General features: G+C 42.8%; 1 protein-coding gene across 1 annotated transcript in view; it reads right to left on the bottom strand.

Annotated features, from left to right (window-relative positions):
* The window catches only part of FAF2 (Fas associated factor family member 2), a 63094-nt gene that overhangs the window by 14778 nt on the left and 33436 nt on the right, over nucleotides 1-14880 (bottom strand). The window contains exons 3-8 of the mRNA XM_011946834.1: nucleotides 10783-10917; nucleotides 8243-8319; nucleotides 5018-5156; nucleotides 3216-3301; nucleotides 3025-3116; nucleotides 640-817 (exon numbers count right to left, since the gene is read on the bottom strand). Of these exons, the coding sequence (XP_011802224.1) occupies nucleotides 640-817; nucleotides 3025-3116; nucleotides 3216-3301; nucleotides 5018-5156; nucleotides 8243-8319; nucleotides 10783-10917 (707 nt within the window). The remainder of the gene's footprint in view (nucleotides 1-639; nucleotides 818-3024; nucleotides 3117-3215; nucleotides 3302-5017; nucleotides 5157-8242; nucleotides 8320-10782; nucleotides 10918-14880) is intronic.

Genomic DNA, 14880 nt, shown 5'->3' with positions numbered 1-14880 from the left:
TAGCCAGGATGGTCTCGATCTCCTGACCTCGTGATCCGCCCGTCTCAGCCTCCCAAAGTGCTGGGATTACAGGCTTGAGCCACCGCACCCGGCCCACAATGTACATTCTTGAGCATAGAGGCCTGTCTTTATTTTGTTTATTCATTCATTTATTATTTTTTAAAGACAGGGTCCTCCTCTGTCATCCAGGCTGGAATGCAGAGGCACAATCAGAGCTTGCTGCGGCCTCCAATTCCTGGCCTCAAGCAATCCTCCCACCTCAGGCTCCCAAGTAGCTGGGACTACAGGCATGTACCACCACGCCTGGCTAATTTTTTATTTTTTGTAGAGATGGGATCTTACTTTGCTGCCCAGTCTGGGTTCAAGTAATCCTCCTGCCTCAGCCTCCTAATGTGGTAGGATTTCAGGTGTTAGCCACTGCACCCAGACCTTGTCTTTATTTTGAACATCTCTAAGAACAGATTACCTGATATAGAGTAATTTAGGTCAAAGTATGTAAATATTTTGACAATAAATGGGCAAAGCTAAAAGCTAACAGTGGCCTCATGCACAGAAGAAGTCAGTATTGGTAGAGCCCCAGGTCAGCCCTCCAAATTTACAACTGGTCTCTCTCTGTTCCAGAAGAGAACTCCCTTGTACCTTTCTAGGCGTTCTGACACCAGGTAAGTCTGGTTAGCATCCATGATAAATGTCAGTTGGTTAATGAGGTCATCAGGTTGAATGAGGCCTTCTAGCCGTCCCACCACAGTCATCCTTCGATCCTTCAGCATAATCATGGCCAGGAATGGATAGGTGTTCTCTCGTAAAGCCTGTGAGACTGACAAAAAGACCCAACAGATCAAGGGCAGGACTTGACGGTGAAAAAGATCAACCCTTAGACTTTTCACAATGAGTGAGAGAGAACTACTTTAATCCTGGTTGAGGAAGATGGGAGGTATCATTTAGTCTCTGCCTTTCCCCCCTTCCTAGTTTCTTTCTTTCTTTTCTTTTTTTGAGTCAGGGTCTCACTATGTTGTTCAGGCTGGTCTCCAACTCCTGGGCTCAAGTGACCCGACCACCTCAGCCTCCTGAGTAGCTGGGAGTACAGGAGTGTGCCACCATGCCTAGTTCCTCCCAGTTTTGTAATCTTTTGTTTTTGTTATCAATTTGCATGCCTATCCCTAGGTGCTTGACTAGAATAAGACAGGCTTTTCTGGTGGCGGTGTGGTTGTTGTGATGATGCCAGGGAAGGCTGCAGAGTTCAAGGATAATGTCTACTTGATGGTAGGAAAAGTATCTATAAAGAATCTGGCCCAGTTTTTCCCTATACAAGGGCTCAAACCTAAAAGGGCACAAGGCTGCAAGTCTCAGCTTGATGACACTGATAATAATCTCCACCATCATCTTTTTTTCTCTTGCCTAATCCTTTCCTTACCCTTTCTCCCCATGTATCTTTTCTCTACCCGTAAAAAGGTTAGTTTTTCTGTTCCAAAGAAGCTTATTAATAGAAAGTTGAGGCTGGGCTGGTAGCTCACACCTTTAATCCCAGCAGTTTTGGGAGGCCGAGGTGGTTGGGTCATTTGAGGTCAGGGATTCGAGAACAGCCTGGCCAACATGATGAAACCCCATCTCTACAAAAAATACAAAAATTAGTAGGGCATGGTGGTACGTCCCTGTAATTCCAGCTACTTGGGAGGCTGAGGCAGGAGAATCACTTGAACCCGGGAGGTGGAGGCTGCAGTGAACCAAGATCGCACCACTGCACTTCAACTTGGGTGACAGAGTAAGACTTGGTCTCAAAAAAAACCAAAAAAAAAAAAAAAGGAAAATTGGTTTCCAAATGACTAAACTGTTTACCATAACAGAGTTTTATCTATGTTTTCCTTATGGTGTGAAATAAGAGATTTTATAAACTTCTATTAAAAAAAGTCCTTACCTTCCTTCTACTCACAACCTCCCTTCCGCCCCCATCAAAGCCGTATTAGAATGGCAAAATGCATGCAGGAATTTGGATGTTTAAAAACAAATAGGCTGAAGATTCAGATTCCGGGATGCAGGGACAATATCTGCCGCATCTTTGGTTCTAAAGTCATGGCACAGTATGTGGCATACTAATATAAACTCGAAGGTTGCTGGATAGAAGTAGCCGCAAAAATGACTACATTCTTCCTCACTGGATGCCTTCATATCTTTTACTCAACATCTAAAAATACTTATCTCTAAAGATCTGAACTTTCCAAATCCATATTAGTACTCAAGGTACTCAAACAACTGACTCACTGTGCAAGGGCTCTGTTCAAATTGTTGATGAAAAGAAGAAACTCTTCAGTACAAAGCCCATTAAGATTAAAGGCAAGCTGCTAGCCAAGACTGGGTATTTCTATGAATGTGGCAGGCTTTGGCAATGCTGAATGTGAAGAATGGGCTTTAGAGTCTGGCAGACCTGATCATATGCTACAACTTGCTAATTATGGCAGGGCGCGGTGGCTCACATCTGTAATCCCAGCACTTTGGGAGGCTGAGGTGGGCTGATCACTTGAGTCCAGGAGTCTGAAGCCACATGGTGAAACCCTGTCTCTACTAAAAATATAAAAAAATTAACTAGGCGAGGTGGCGCACACCAGTAGTTCCAGCGACTCAGGAGGCTGAGGCAGGACCATCGCTGGAACTCAGGAGGTGGAGGTTGCAGTGAGCCAAGACTGCGCCACTGCACTCCAGCCTGGGTGGCAGAGCAAGCAAGACTCCATCTCAAAAAAAATTTTAATTAATTAAATAAAAAACAACAAAAAAAACTTGCTAATTGTGTGACCTTCAGCCAGTGGCTTAAACTCTCTGAGCCTGTTTCCTAAACCATAAAGTGAAGGTAATATGACGCCCCATCTCTCAGGACTGCTGAGAGGATTAAATGAGACAATATAAAACAGCAACTAGCATCGTATCCTACCACAGAAAGAATACTCTTGTAATAAATGGCATGGCATGTCTTTCCAGACTATTCCAAAGATTCTCCAACAACCTGAATGAGGCAGAAGAAACATAACTTACCCCTGTATCCCTCAGGTTTGTTTGTAGAGCATGCCCAGAAGAGCATCCTTGTGTTTATTAGTGAAATAACTTCAGGTGCACAGAGTGTGTTGCTGTGGAAAGGTACAAAAAGGACATGAGAACAACTTGCTGACTACGAACTGTCACCAGAAAGAGTCAGAAAAGAGAAGGAAAATAATCAATCCACTTACCGACAAAACTCATCAGAGTCCTGGTGATCATCTCCATGAAGATAAACCAAAAGAAAGCGAAGCTCCCGTTTGGCATCGTTAAGTGCCTGTGAGAAACAAGATCACTCATTATTACGAAGACTGTGCCTTGAGCTTATATTTAGGCTAAGGGTCCTAATGGATACAGTTATGTATTTAGGAACAAAAGGAAAAAATAAGGAAAAAAGGTGAGCGAGAAATCAGAAAATTCCTGAGCTCCTACCTTCACACCCCTGGCATTGCTCTCCCTATAGAAACTCCATGCTAACAAGCTTTAATGAAAAGGTTTTAGTGTTGTTAGGATTCAAACTGTAACAGACACATGAGAGTAGACAGGCTTACAAATACACGTTCCCAACAAATCACAGAAAAGTCAGCTGCACCCACAGTCTAAGAAAGATTAAAAACAGGAGAATCTGACCATATGAAAGGGAGGTGAGAATTTTTCTACTTCACAGCTACAACATCCTTGTAAGTAAAAAATAACTGCAAAGACAACCCTGATCCTAGGCCATATGGAGTAGGAATGATGGACTGTACGATCCAAAGGCGTTCTAAAGAGCATAGGGTGTAAAAGATGGACTGTACGATCCAAAGGCGTTCTAAAGAGCATAGGGTGTAAAAGACTTTCAAAGACAAGGCTAGCATCCAAGACTCCTGTGAGTGCTTCTGCATGTGCGTGCTCCTGAGTACATTATACTGTACAACTGCTGACATGGCCAAGGGTGGTCTACCCTCAGGATCATAGCAGAGAGGGTACACGGGAGGTGCTCATCTCACTCATCTCTGTTATCTTTAGCACTGAGGACACTGCCTGGCATACAATAGGTGCTGCTCAGTGTTTGTTGAGTGCGGTGGGAACAGCCACCGAGGAGACTGACTATGATAAAAAGCAGATATGGGAAAATCAAAGCAGGAAGCAAGGGTGAGCATTTTTCTCTTTCTCCAGATAGATTCAGGAATTCTGGACGCTACATAATAGAACCCCCGTGTGCCTATTCCCACTGCATTCCCATAGTTTTCCCTATTCCCATAGTGTTAATTCTATGTATTTCTCTGGCAAACTAGGGACATACCTAACACCCACAGAACTCTAATTTTTCCTCCCCTGAATGGTGAGGTCTTGAGTCAAAGGTCTACATAGCTGAGGCTGAATGAGATGTGCTACCCTGAGTCTATGGTCTACGTCCTTATTCAATTCTGTGAGAGATAAAGAAGATTTAGGCTTTGCCTTCAAGGGGCTTACAGTCTGGTAGCAGAGATTATACATGAACACAAATAATATAGGAAAGAATATAAAATTGCTATCAAGTTTTAAAAGCTATGGAAGAACAAAGGGAAAGATTAGTATTCTAGATTGTGAGATAGGGGAGGACAGGGCACAACAATCACGGATAGTTATAAGTGGGGAGCGACATGAGCTAGTTGAAGGACTGGTAAGATTCCAATTAGCAAAAATGTGAGGAAGGCATTCCATATGGAGGGACCAGCAAAAGCAAAGGGACAGAGGTAGGCAAGTATGGACTGTGTTCAGGGAATGAGTCAGCTGGAACTGAGGGTATGGTAAAGTTATGCAGAAAAGACCTCAAAAGAAGGGCAGCATTAGATCAGCATTAGAGGGGCCAGCTAAAGGGTTTAGTCTTTTTTTATTACCCCCTGTAAGCACTGAAGAGCTAATTAAGGTTTTCAAGTAAAACAAGGACATGATCAGTGCTGGGCTATGCTTTCCTTTGAGGGTAGAATCATCTCAGTAAGTTGGCATCTACATGGTTTGCGGCACTGACCTGGCTGTACGTTCCCTGGTAGAAGACAGGGTGTGCCCTCCCATATTTCTCTTCAAAAGAGTGCATAAATGAAACAATGTCCCCAACGGGGTCAGTGACCCGGCTGCGAGGGTCAGGCCGTATAAAACGAAGAGCAAACCTGGGGAAGAAGGAATAAATATCACATGAATCCAGCTTACTATAGTGCATATGGAGTGGGCCAATTTGTACAGATTCCTGTAACAGAGCCAGAGGCATGGCAACAAAGGGAGGTGAATGGTCTGTGAGTGGACCATCAAATCCGAGAGTAGAGTCTGGTTCAAAAGCCATAAAGCAGCAAGTGTTATTCTATTGCTTGTTCAGGAAGAATGCAAACTACTGGGATTATAAATTCCAACACTTGCCTACATAAATCCTGAGTATTTTTTGTGGAACAATTTAGGGCTAGAAGGATTTGGAAGGGAAGACACAGTATCCAAAAAGATCACGTGTCAGGCTACGCACCCAGACTCTCTAGAATGGCACCATCTAAATACTGTAGCCACTAGTCAAATGTGGCTATTCTGAATTTAAATCTATTACGTACAATTAAAATTCAGTTCCTTAGTAATGCTAGCCACATTTCAAGTGCTCAATAGCCACATGTTTAATGGCTTTCATATTGAACAGCGGAGATACAGAACACTTCTATCATCATAGAGAGTTCTACTGGACAGTGCTTTAGCATAGAGGTCACTTTCTGGTTGTCCTACTTGCTCCTCCTTCTCCTTTGTTTTCCTGGGATTTTGAATATTGAGTTCACAACCCCAAACTATTCAAATTATGGATAGGAACTTCAAACCTAAAGTTGCGGTTATGATTTACTTGCTCTTCAAGGGGGCAAATACATTTTGTTTGATGATTTATGGTTGATGGTATCCATGGAGGAAGTTATAAAACTGCTCCACAGTACCCTGGCAGATATGGAGTACTGGCAGCTCTTGTAAAGTGAAGAATACATACCTAATGGTATCACACATCCGTTTCTAAAGGGCCTACCCTATTTGCATAGTACCATTTATTTATCCTTTGGGTTTCCAGAGAAGGCAATGGGACAGAGGCTAATGTGTCACCTAACATTAAAAAAGCTGGTTGGATGATACAGCTGCATTAAAATTAGTAATACATGCCATGCATATTTTCCCTGGGAAAGCAAACAATATTCATTTACTTGGAAAATTTTCAGCACAGACAAGGTGACTAAAGTATGGTACTTTCCTTAACAAAAAGTGAACCAATTCATTATCCCAACAAATTCCCCGTGTATACAATTCTACTTGGAATTTCTCCCGAGTAATCAAACCAAATTCATCGACACAAACATTCCAGAGCGAATTAAAAGCACAAAATGTAGGCCGGGCGCAGTGGCTCAAGCCTGTAATCCCAGCACTTTGGGAGGCCGAGACGGGCGGATCACGAGGTCAGGAGATCGAGACCATCCTGGCTAACACGGTGAAACCCCGTCTCTACTAAAAAATACAAAAAACTAGCCAGGCGAGGTGGCGGGCACCTGTAGTCCCAGCTACTCGGGAGGCTGAGGCAGGAGAATGGCATGAACCCGGGAGGCGGAGCTTGCAGTGAGCTGAGATCCGGCCACTGCACTCCAGCCTGGGCGACAGAGCAAGACTCCGTCTCAAAAAAAAAAAAAAAAAGCACAAAATGTAGTAAGCTGTACACGTGGGGGAATGGTTAGAAATTCTTTAGTAGACTGATGTTTTAACTACTTTCTTTGAAATTAAGCATTTTAGAATTATCTCTTAAAGGCTTTATTTTTTTTTCCTCATTATACAATATCCCTACGATCTACACAATTTAGGACAATCAGCTTTTTTTATTTTTTAGAAAAAAACAGAGATGTCAACTTAGTTTTCATTATGATTTTAAAGGTTTTTACCTGTTCATTCTTATATAAAATGGGGATGGAAAGAGTACTAAGCAATTAATTGGTGACCATGAAAAATGTTGCTACAGCAAGAAAGTCATTAAGCTGACAGCCTCATAAAACACCAAGGGGCCAATATAAAAGGTACTATCTGACCCTTGTACTTATGCAGCTGCTGGACCCACACCTTCAGACTCTGCGCCCTACAGCAGGGTAAAGGCTGTCCCATATTTGAAGGGAGGTACAGGTTCCCTGTATACACAAGGTCCAGACTACATATCCCAACTCCATCTGCTCGCCTGGATGCCCATGAACATTTTAGTTCCCCATATCTAGCTCTGGGCCAGATAACCCAAGCCTAACATGCTAGGAAGTTGTGCCCCACTCATTTTCTGGCCCTGGACCCTCTGTAGCTTCCAATGATGAGCTCTTTTAATGGTACATGAAGGAAGCTAGAAGAAAGGTGAAGGTATGAAGCAAGTGGGTATACATATAAAAGGGTCCAGTGTTTGCAACCTAGGGGTTGCTGGAGCAAAGTGAAAAGGTACAGAAGGTACCAGGCGTGGTGGCTCACTTGAGGCCAGGAGCTCAAGATCAGCCTGGCCAACAAAAAATGAGACTCCATCTCTACTGTCTCTACTAAAAATACAAAAATTAGCCGGGCGTGGTGGCGCATGCCTGTAATCCCAGCTACTTGGGAGGCTGACGTATGAGAATCGCCTGAACCCAGGAGGTGAAGGTTGCAGTAAGTCGAGATGGTGGCGCTGCACTCCAGCCTGGGCGATGGCGACAGAGCAAGACTGTTTAAAAAAAAGAAAAAAAAAGAAAGAAAGAAAAGGTATAACGGGAGTGTCTAGGGAGGTCCAATTATTGTGGGAGGAATCAAGGGCAAACTGGGTAATCTCAGAGCAAGAGAATTTGTTGGGATTGTGAGTAGTCAGGTGGAGAAGTAGTTTGGGAAAAAAGTTCTAAGGAGTGTGAAGCTAGGAGATGATAGTGGTTAGAAAGGAAAGGGTGTGGACATCAACTAGGAAGTGTAGAGGTGACAAATATAGTTGGGGGAGGAGGGGGAGACAATATAGCCAGACTGGTTTTTGCAAACAATAGGTAAGACTGATGTAAAAACAATTCCATTTCACAATGCCTGCCAATGCTTCAACAATTTAAAATACTTTTATACTGTATTAAAAGACAGTTCGGGAAGAGTATGCAATCTCACGACAAATTGGCAAGTCAACATTGATAGAGCATAAAACTTATTTTGGCCTAAATTTCAGCTCCGAAGTGTTACTATTCTACTAACACATAAATCCAAAGGTACATACCTAAATATATCAAGTATCGTGTAATAGGTAAACCGGAATGGAAGCATTATCAAGTAATAACCCCATCCAAGCAGCCCCTGAAAGTCCAAAAACAAAGTTAGACACAATTATCTCAATCCCTAATATTTTATCAAATGGCTAGGTCAGATTTTCTGACTCTTTTTTGTCCTTCCATGTGATTTGTTCCTCTAAAATACAGTTCCTTCTTCCTGGCCACCTCATCCTTCCTAAGTGCCACCATCTTTGGTCTTATTTCATCTTACTATCATTTTGTTTTTTGCATAATTTTTGTATTAAATCTGCTTTAAGGTCCAGAGCTGTGTCTCCTGCCTGTAATCCCAGCACTTTGGGAGGCTGAGGGGGGTGGATCACCTGAGGTCAGGAGTTTGAGACCAGCCTGGCCAACATGATGAAACTCCATCTCTACTAAAAATACAAAAATTAGCCAGGCATGGTGGCATGCACCTGTAGTCCCAGCTACTCGGGGAGGCTGAGGCAGGAGAATCGCTTGAACCCAGGATGTGGAGGTTGCAGTGATCTGAGATCGCGCCACTGAACTCAAGCCTGGGGGCAGAGCAAGACTCTGTCTCAAAAACAAACAAACAAACAAACAAAAACCAAAACTGCTTTAATACTTATTTTTGGCAGCTATTTATATACTTGTCAAATTCAGTTACAAGTTAATGTCCCCCAAAGGATACATACTCAATTCTTTCCTTTTTAGATTTATACATCAAAATATGGTATACAGAAATAGGCCAGGCTCGGTGGCTCACGCCTGTAATCCCAGCACTTCGGGAGGCTGAGGCAGATGGATCACCTGAGGTCAAGAGTTCGAGACCAGCCTGGTCAACATGGTGAAACTCTGTCTCTACTAAAAATACAAAAATTAGCTGGGTATAGTGGCTCACACCTGTAATCCCAGCACTTTGGGAGGCCAAGGCAGGCAGATCATTCAAAGTCAGGAGTTTGAGACCAGCCTGGCCAACATGGTGAAACTCCATCTCTACTAAAAATACAAAAATTAGCCAGGCACGGTGGTGGGCGCCTGTAATCCCAGCTACTCGGGAGGCTGAGGCAGGAGAATCGCTTGAACCTGGGAGGCAGAGGTCGCAGTGAGCTGAGATTACGCCACTGCACTCCAGCCTGGGCAACAGAGGGAGATTCTACCCCAAAACAAAACAAACATAAAAACCTAAAATAATGTATATAGAAATAGGAAGAAAGATAATCACTATTACTAACCTTGGACATTGGTATATAAATGTTAAATAATTATATTAACCACAATGACAAATCCCCATATAGCTGCTTATCTTAGTAATAATGCTGATTATTATTGCTGTTATTAATTATTAAAACTAGCATACATCCAGGGTTCTATAGTTTATAAAGCATTTCACAGATGTCACATTGTGTTAACCTGAGACACTTTCTGTGTCTGCGGACAGGAAGCTCTGGAGCCCCATGGCTGACATGGGAATCTGCTACTGTACTTCAGAAAACCACAAAGCACTACTTAGAAACATGTTTTAGAACATCAAGTAGGCCAAGCGCAGTGGCTCAAGCCTGTAATTCCAGCACTTTGGGAGGCTGAGGTGGGCAGATAACTTGAGCTCAGGGGTTCAATACCAGCCTAGGCAACATAGCAAGACCCCATCTCTACAAAAAATACAAAAATTAACCAGGATGGTGGCGCACACCTGTAGTTCCAGTTACTTAAGAGGCTGAGGTGGAGGACTGCTTGAGCCCGGGAGGTCTAGCCTGCAGTGAGCCAAGATCGTGCCACTGCACTCCAGGCTGGGCAACAGAGTGAGACACTGTCTCAAACAGAACAAAACAAAACAAAAGTCAAGTACTCCACAAAAAGGCTTGATGACGGAGAAAATTCTAACTGTTGCAATGTTAAAGGGAATGTTTTCTTAGGATTCTAAATGCAAGTATAAAAGTATAAGAGGTGAGTATAACCCCAAGGATAAGAAAAACAAAGTCCAAGAAGTTCTTTAGAGTTCATTATCAGGTACACATCTGACTTCCTTCACTAGACTGTAAGAAATTGAATTTGAAACGGGAAGGCTGGCTCTTTATTCATGTCTGGATCCCCAGTAGCAAAATACCAGGCTATTGGAGTGCTCTTAAATATCTGTCAAATTTAAGTGAACCACCTCCTTGCTACTAGCCCTTCAAGGCTAATTTCAAAGACGTGGCCAGAGCTCCTACAAAGATTCCATATACTTCTTCAAAAGTAGTTTAAGATTAAGTAAACTGAAGCAACAAAGAACTTGAGTAAACAAATTGTAACTTAAGAGATAGAAAACACTCTCCAAATAACTGGCAAAGAATAGAAAACAAAAAATTAGCAGTTTCTATGACAATTCCTTGAGGAATCAAGGCAAAATAATATACCCAAGGGGCCAAGTCTAACTAACAGGTTTACATTCTAAATATTTATTTTGCTCCTGTCACAGGGAGATCAACATAACCAAATGAATATACTTAAAAATAAAAATGGGGGAAATTCCAGCTATGAAATAACTTGCCCTTGGTTGAGGTCTTGAGACAACATAGCTGTAGATCCTGTGGTCAGCTGTATTAACCTGCAGGGGTCGTGATGGAGGCGGGTTGAAAACACTAGGTACACCCTCTTGTTCATTCAATCTGTCCTGTACAGCAGCCTGAGAAGGAAAACAGAGTAGCAAGAGTTTCAGTGATGCTCAAATCAACCCAGAAAAAGAGGTGAGGCAACTATTGCGTGGTATTCCAAAATAGGATGGCCAGTAATACACCAAAAGGTCACTTGAGGAGTGTACCTTCACGGACCTTTTAACCGGCTATACTGGGAGGCAATGTGGAGTGATGGCTCCAGAATGCATACACAGTAGAGGAGATGAGGAAACTTGTCTGGAAGCTACATTTATGCAGCAAGCCCACTGCCTTTATTCGGATGGTATGTATTATTTAGGGTTGCTGGGATATAAAGTGCTTCACTGTACAATCCCAAGAAAAGCCATCCTCAGAGAATATAATGTGGGCGGTACCCCTGGAGTTATGCAGTGAAGCAGTCCTGATGAGTGGCATCTGATGAAGGGGTTTGCGGCAGAGAAACTTTGGTCTGATCCTAGCTCCATCTCTCAGAAAAGTTGCTCAACGTATGAGCCTCAGGTCAGGTGTGGTGGCTCAAACCTGTAATCCTAACACTTTGGGAGGCTGAGGTGAGAGGATTGCTTGAGCCCAGAGACCACAAATTCGAGACCAGCCGGGGCAATGAAGTGAGACCCTGTCTCTAAAAATAAAAAATAAGAAAAAAACATATAAGCCTCAGTTTCCTTATGTGCAAAATAAAGGAACAATATTTCTCAGAGTTAATCTAAAAATTTAATGAGTTGGCCGTACATAAAGATCCTAATACAACTCCTGCCAGACTACTGATACGCAGTTTAAAACACTCATTCCCTCCTGAACTCTGTCCTTAAAATAGATATTTATCTCAATGTAGTAAAAAAAAGTTGGCCTTACCCAAAGAGATGTCTGGCCTTTGCCTTTTGGGAGGTAATCTATGTCAGACCTGATAAGCATGTTTTTGTTACCAGTTTTTAGGTTGCAGCTGCAACACCCAGTAGTCTTAGGGTGAAAGCTGGCCATGCCAGAAAGACCAATCACGTGGTTTAGAGTGGGGAACTTTGGACAACTTGGTATCAGCTGACCTGAAGATTGAGTTCAACCATGTGGGCAGCCAAGCAAATCAATCACGCCTATGTAATGATGCCCTAATAAATACTCTGGAAGCACTGAAGCTTCCCTGGTTGGCAATACAGTAGTCCCTCCTTATCCATAGGGATATATTCCAAGACCTCTAGTAGATTCCTGAAACCATGTATAGTACCAAACTTGAATGCTGTCAATCGGAAGCTGTTTCTCTTCATGTCTTCCACTCAGAAAATGCCTTTTCCATCTTAACTAAGCACTTACCATGCACTGTGGCTGCAATTTTTGCAGAAGTGTGACAACAAAACTAGCATGAATTTCTTTTTCTTTCTTCACAATTTCACACACACAAGCTAGACCTTAGCAACCTCAGCATACAATTTTTTAAATTTCCTTATTAAGACAGGAACTTTAACCCTTTTTTTTTTCTTGAGACGGAGTCTTACTCTGTTGCCCTGGCTGGAGTGCAGTGACACGATCTCAGCTCACTGCAACCTCCGCCCCCTGGGTTCAAGCGATTCTGCTGCCTCTCAGCCTCCCGAGTAGCTGGGATTATAGGCTCCTGCCACCGTGTCCGGCTAATTTTTGTATTTTTAGTAGCGACGGGGTTTCACCATCTTGGCCAGGCTGGTCTTGAACTCCTTACCTTATGATCTACCCGCTTCGGCTTCCCAAAGTGCTGGGATTACAGGCATGAGCCACGATGCCCGGCCAATTCTGCCCTATTTGTCTCTTCCTTTAGCCGCTTTTAATGTATATGTTCCCTATAATAAACTATAACTATGACTGTAACAGCTTTCAGTGAGTTCTAGTGAATTAGCAAATCTGAAGATGGTTTTGCGACCATCTGAAACTGCAGGTGGTTTCAGAAGTGAAAGTGGTCTTTCGGAGGGCAGTGTGCCCTCTAAACTCAATTACTGGCTTCAAACTTGAAATGTGGCTAATATCAAGTAGGCCCCTAGTTTTACAATTCATTGAGGAAAGAATAATCTTTCCACAAATGATGCTGAGATAATTGGATATCCACATGCAAAAGAAAGTGGATTAACCCCTAGATCACACTATACATAAAAATTAACTACAAATACATCAAATACATCAAAAACCTAAATATAAGAGCTGAAATTATAAAACTCTTAAAACAAGGGTATAAATCTTCACAACCTCAGATTAAGCAAAAGTATCTTAGATATGACAACAAAAGCACAAACGACAAAAGAAAAAAGTAGATAAATTGGACTTCATCAAAAAGAAAAACTTTCCTGCATCAAATTACACTATCACAAATGGGGCAAGATGGCATGCACCTGTAGTCCCAGCTATCAGGGAGGGTAAGGTAGGAGGGCTTCTTGAGCCCGGGAGTTCAAGGTTACAGTGAGCTATGGTCATGCCACTGCACTCTAGCCTGGGCAACAAACCAAGACTCCATCTCTCAAAAAAACCAGAATACAAAAACCACAAACCACTATCAAGAGAGTAAAAAGATAACTCACAGAATGGGAGAAAACATTTGCAAATTAAATATCAGATAGGCGCCAGGCATGGTGGCTCATGTCTGTAATCACAGCACTTTGGGAAGACAAGGTGGGAGAATCACTGGAGCCCAGGAGTTTAAGACAAGCCTGGTCAATACAGCGAGACCCCATCTGTACAAAAAATAAAAAAATAAAATATTAGTTGGGCGTGGTGGTGTGTGCTTGTAGTCCTAGCTACTGAGGAGGCTGAAGTGAAAGGATCACTTGAGTTCGGGAGGTCAAGACTACAGTTAGCCATAACAGTACCACTGTACTCCAGCCTGGGCAACAGAGAGAAATCCTGTCTCAAAAAACACAAACTGACCAGACATGCTGGCTTACACCTGTAATTCCAGCAATTTGGGAGGCAGAGGTGGGTGGATCACTTGAGGCCAGGAGTTCAAGATCAGCCTGGCCAACATGGAGAAACCTCGCCTCTAGTAAAAATACAAAAATTAGCCGGGCATGGGGCACTTGTAGTCCCGGCCACTCAGGAGGCTGAGGCAGGAAAACTGTTTGAACCTGGGAGGTTGAGGCTGCAGTGAGCCGTGATCATGCCACTGCACTCTAGCCTGTGCCACAGAGTGAAACTTCATCTCAAAAAAAAAAAAACAAAAACTTTCACAGCTCAACATGAAAAAGACAATCAAATTTAAAAACTGGCAAAGGACTTGAATAGACATTTTTGCAAAGAAGATATACAAATGTTCAACAAGAATATGAAAAAATATTCAACATAATTTTAGCCACTAGGGAAATGCAAATCAAAACCACATAGAGATAGTACTTCACACTCACTAGGGTGAGTATGATCTGAAAGACAAATATTAACAAGTGTTGGTGAGGGTGTGGAGAAATTGAGACCTTCATACAATGCTCTTGGGAATTTAAAATGGTATAATCACTTTGAAAACAGTCTGGGAGCTCTTCAAAAGGTTAAACGTAGTGTTACCATATGACTCAGAGAAGTCCATTCCTAGGTATAGACCCAAGAGAAATGAAAACACATATTCACACAAAAACTTGAACACTAGGGCCCGGTGTGATAGTGTGGGCCTGTAGTTCCATCTACTTGAAGCTGAGGTCAGAGGAATGCTTGAGCCCAGGAGTTCAACTGCAGTGAGCTATGATCAAACCTGCACTCTAGCTTGGGTGACAGAATAAGACCTTGTCTCTCTCTCTCTTTTTTTTTTCCTTTTGAGATGCAGTCTCGCCCTGTCGCCCAGGCTGGAGTGCAGTGGTGCAATCTCGGCTCACCGCAAGCTCTGCCTCCTGGATTCACGCCATTCTCCTGCCTCAGCCTCCTGAGTAGCTGGGACTACAGGCACCCATCACCATGCCCGGCTAATTTTTTGTATTTTTAGTAGAGACGGGGTTTCACCATGTTAGCCAGGATGGTCTCGATCTCCTGACCTCATG

The sequence above is a fragment of the Colobus angolensis genome, unplaced genomic scaffold (assembly GCF_000951035.1).
Source record: "Colobus angolensis palliatus isolate OR3802 unplaced genomic scaffold, Cang.pa_1.0 Scaffold254, whole genome shotgun sequence".
NCBI classification, from domain to species: domain Eukaryota; kingdom Metazoa; phylum Chordata; class Mammalia; order Primates; family Cercopithecidae; genus Colobus; species Colobus angolensis.
Note: the sequence above shows the minus strand (reverse complement) of the source record. Positions and strands in the feature narration are given on the sequence as shown.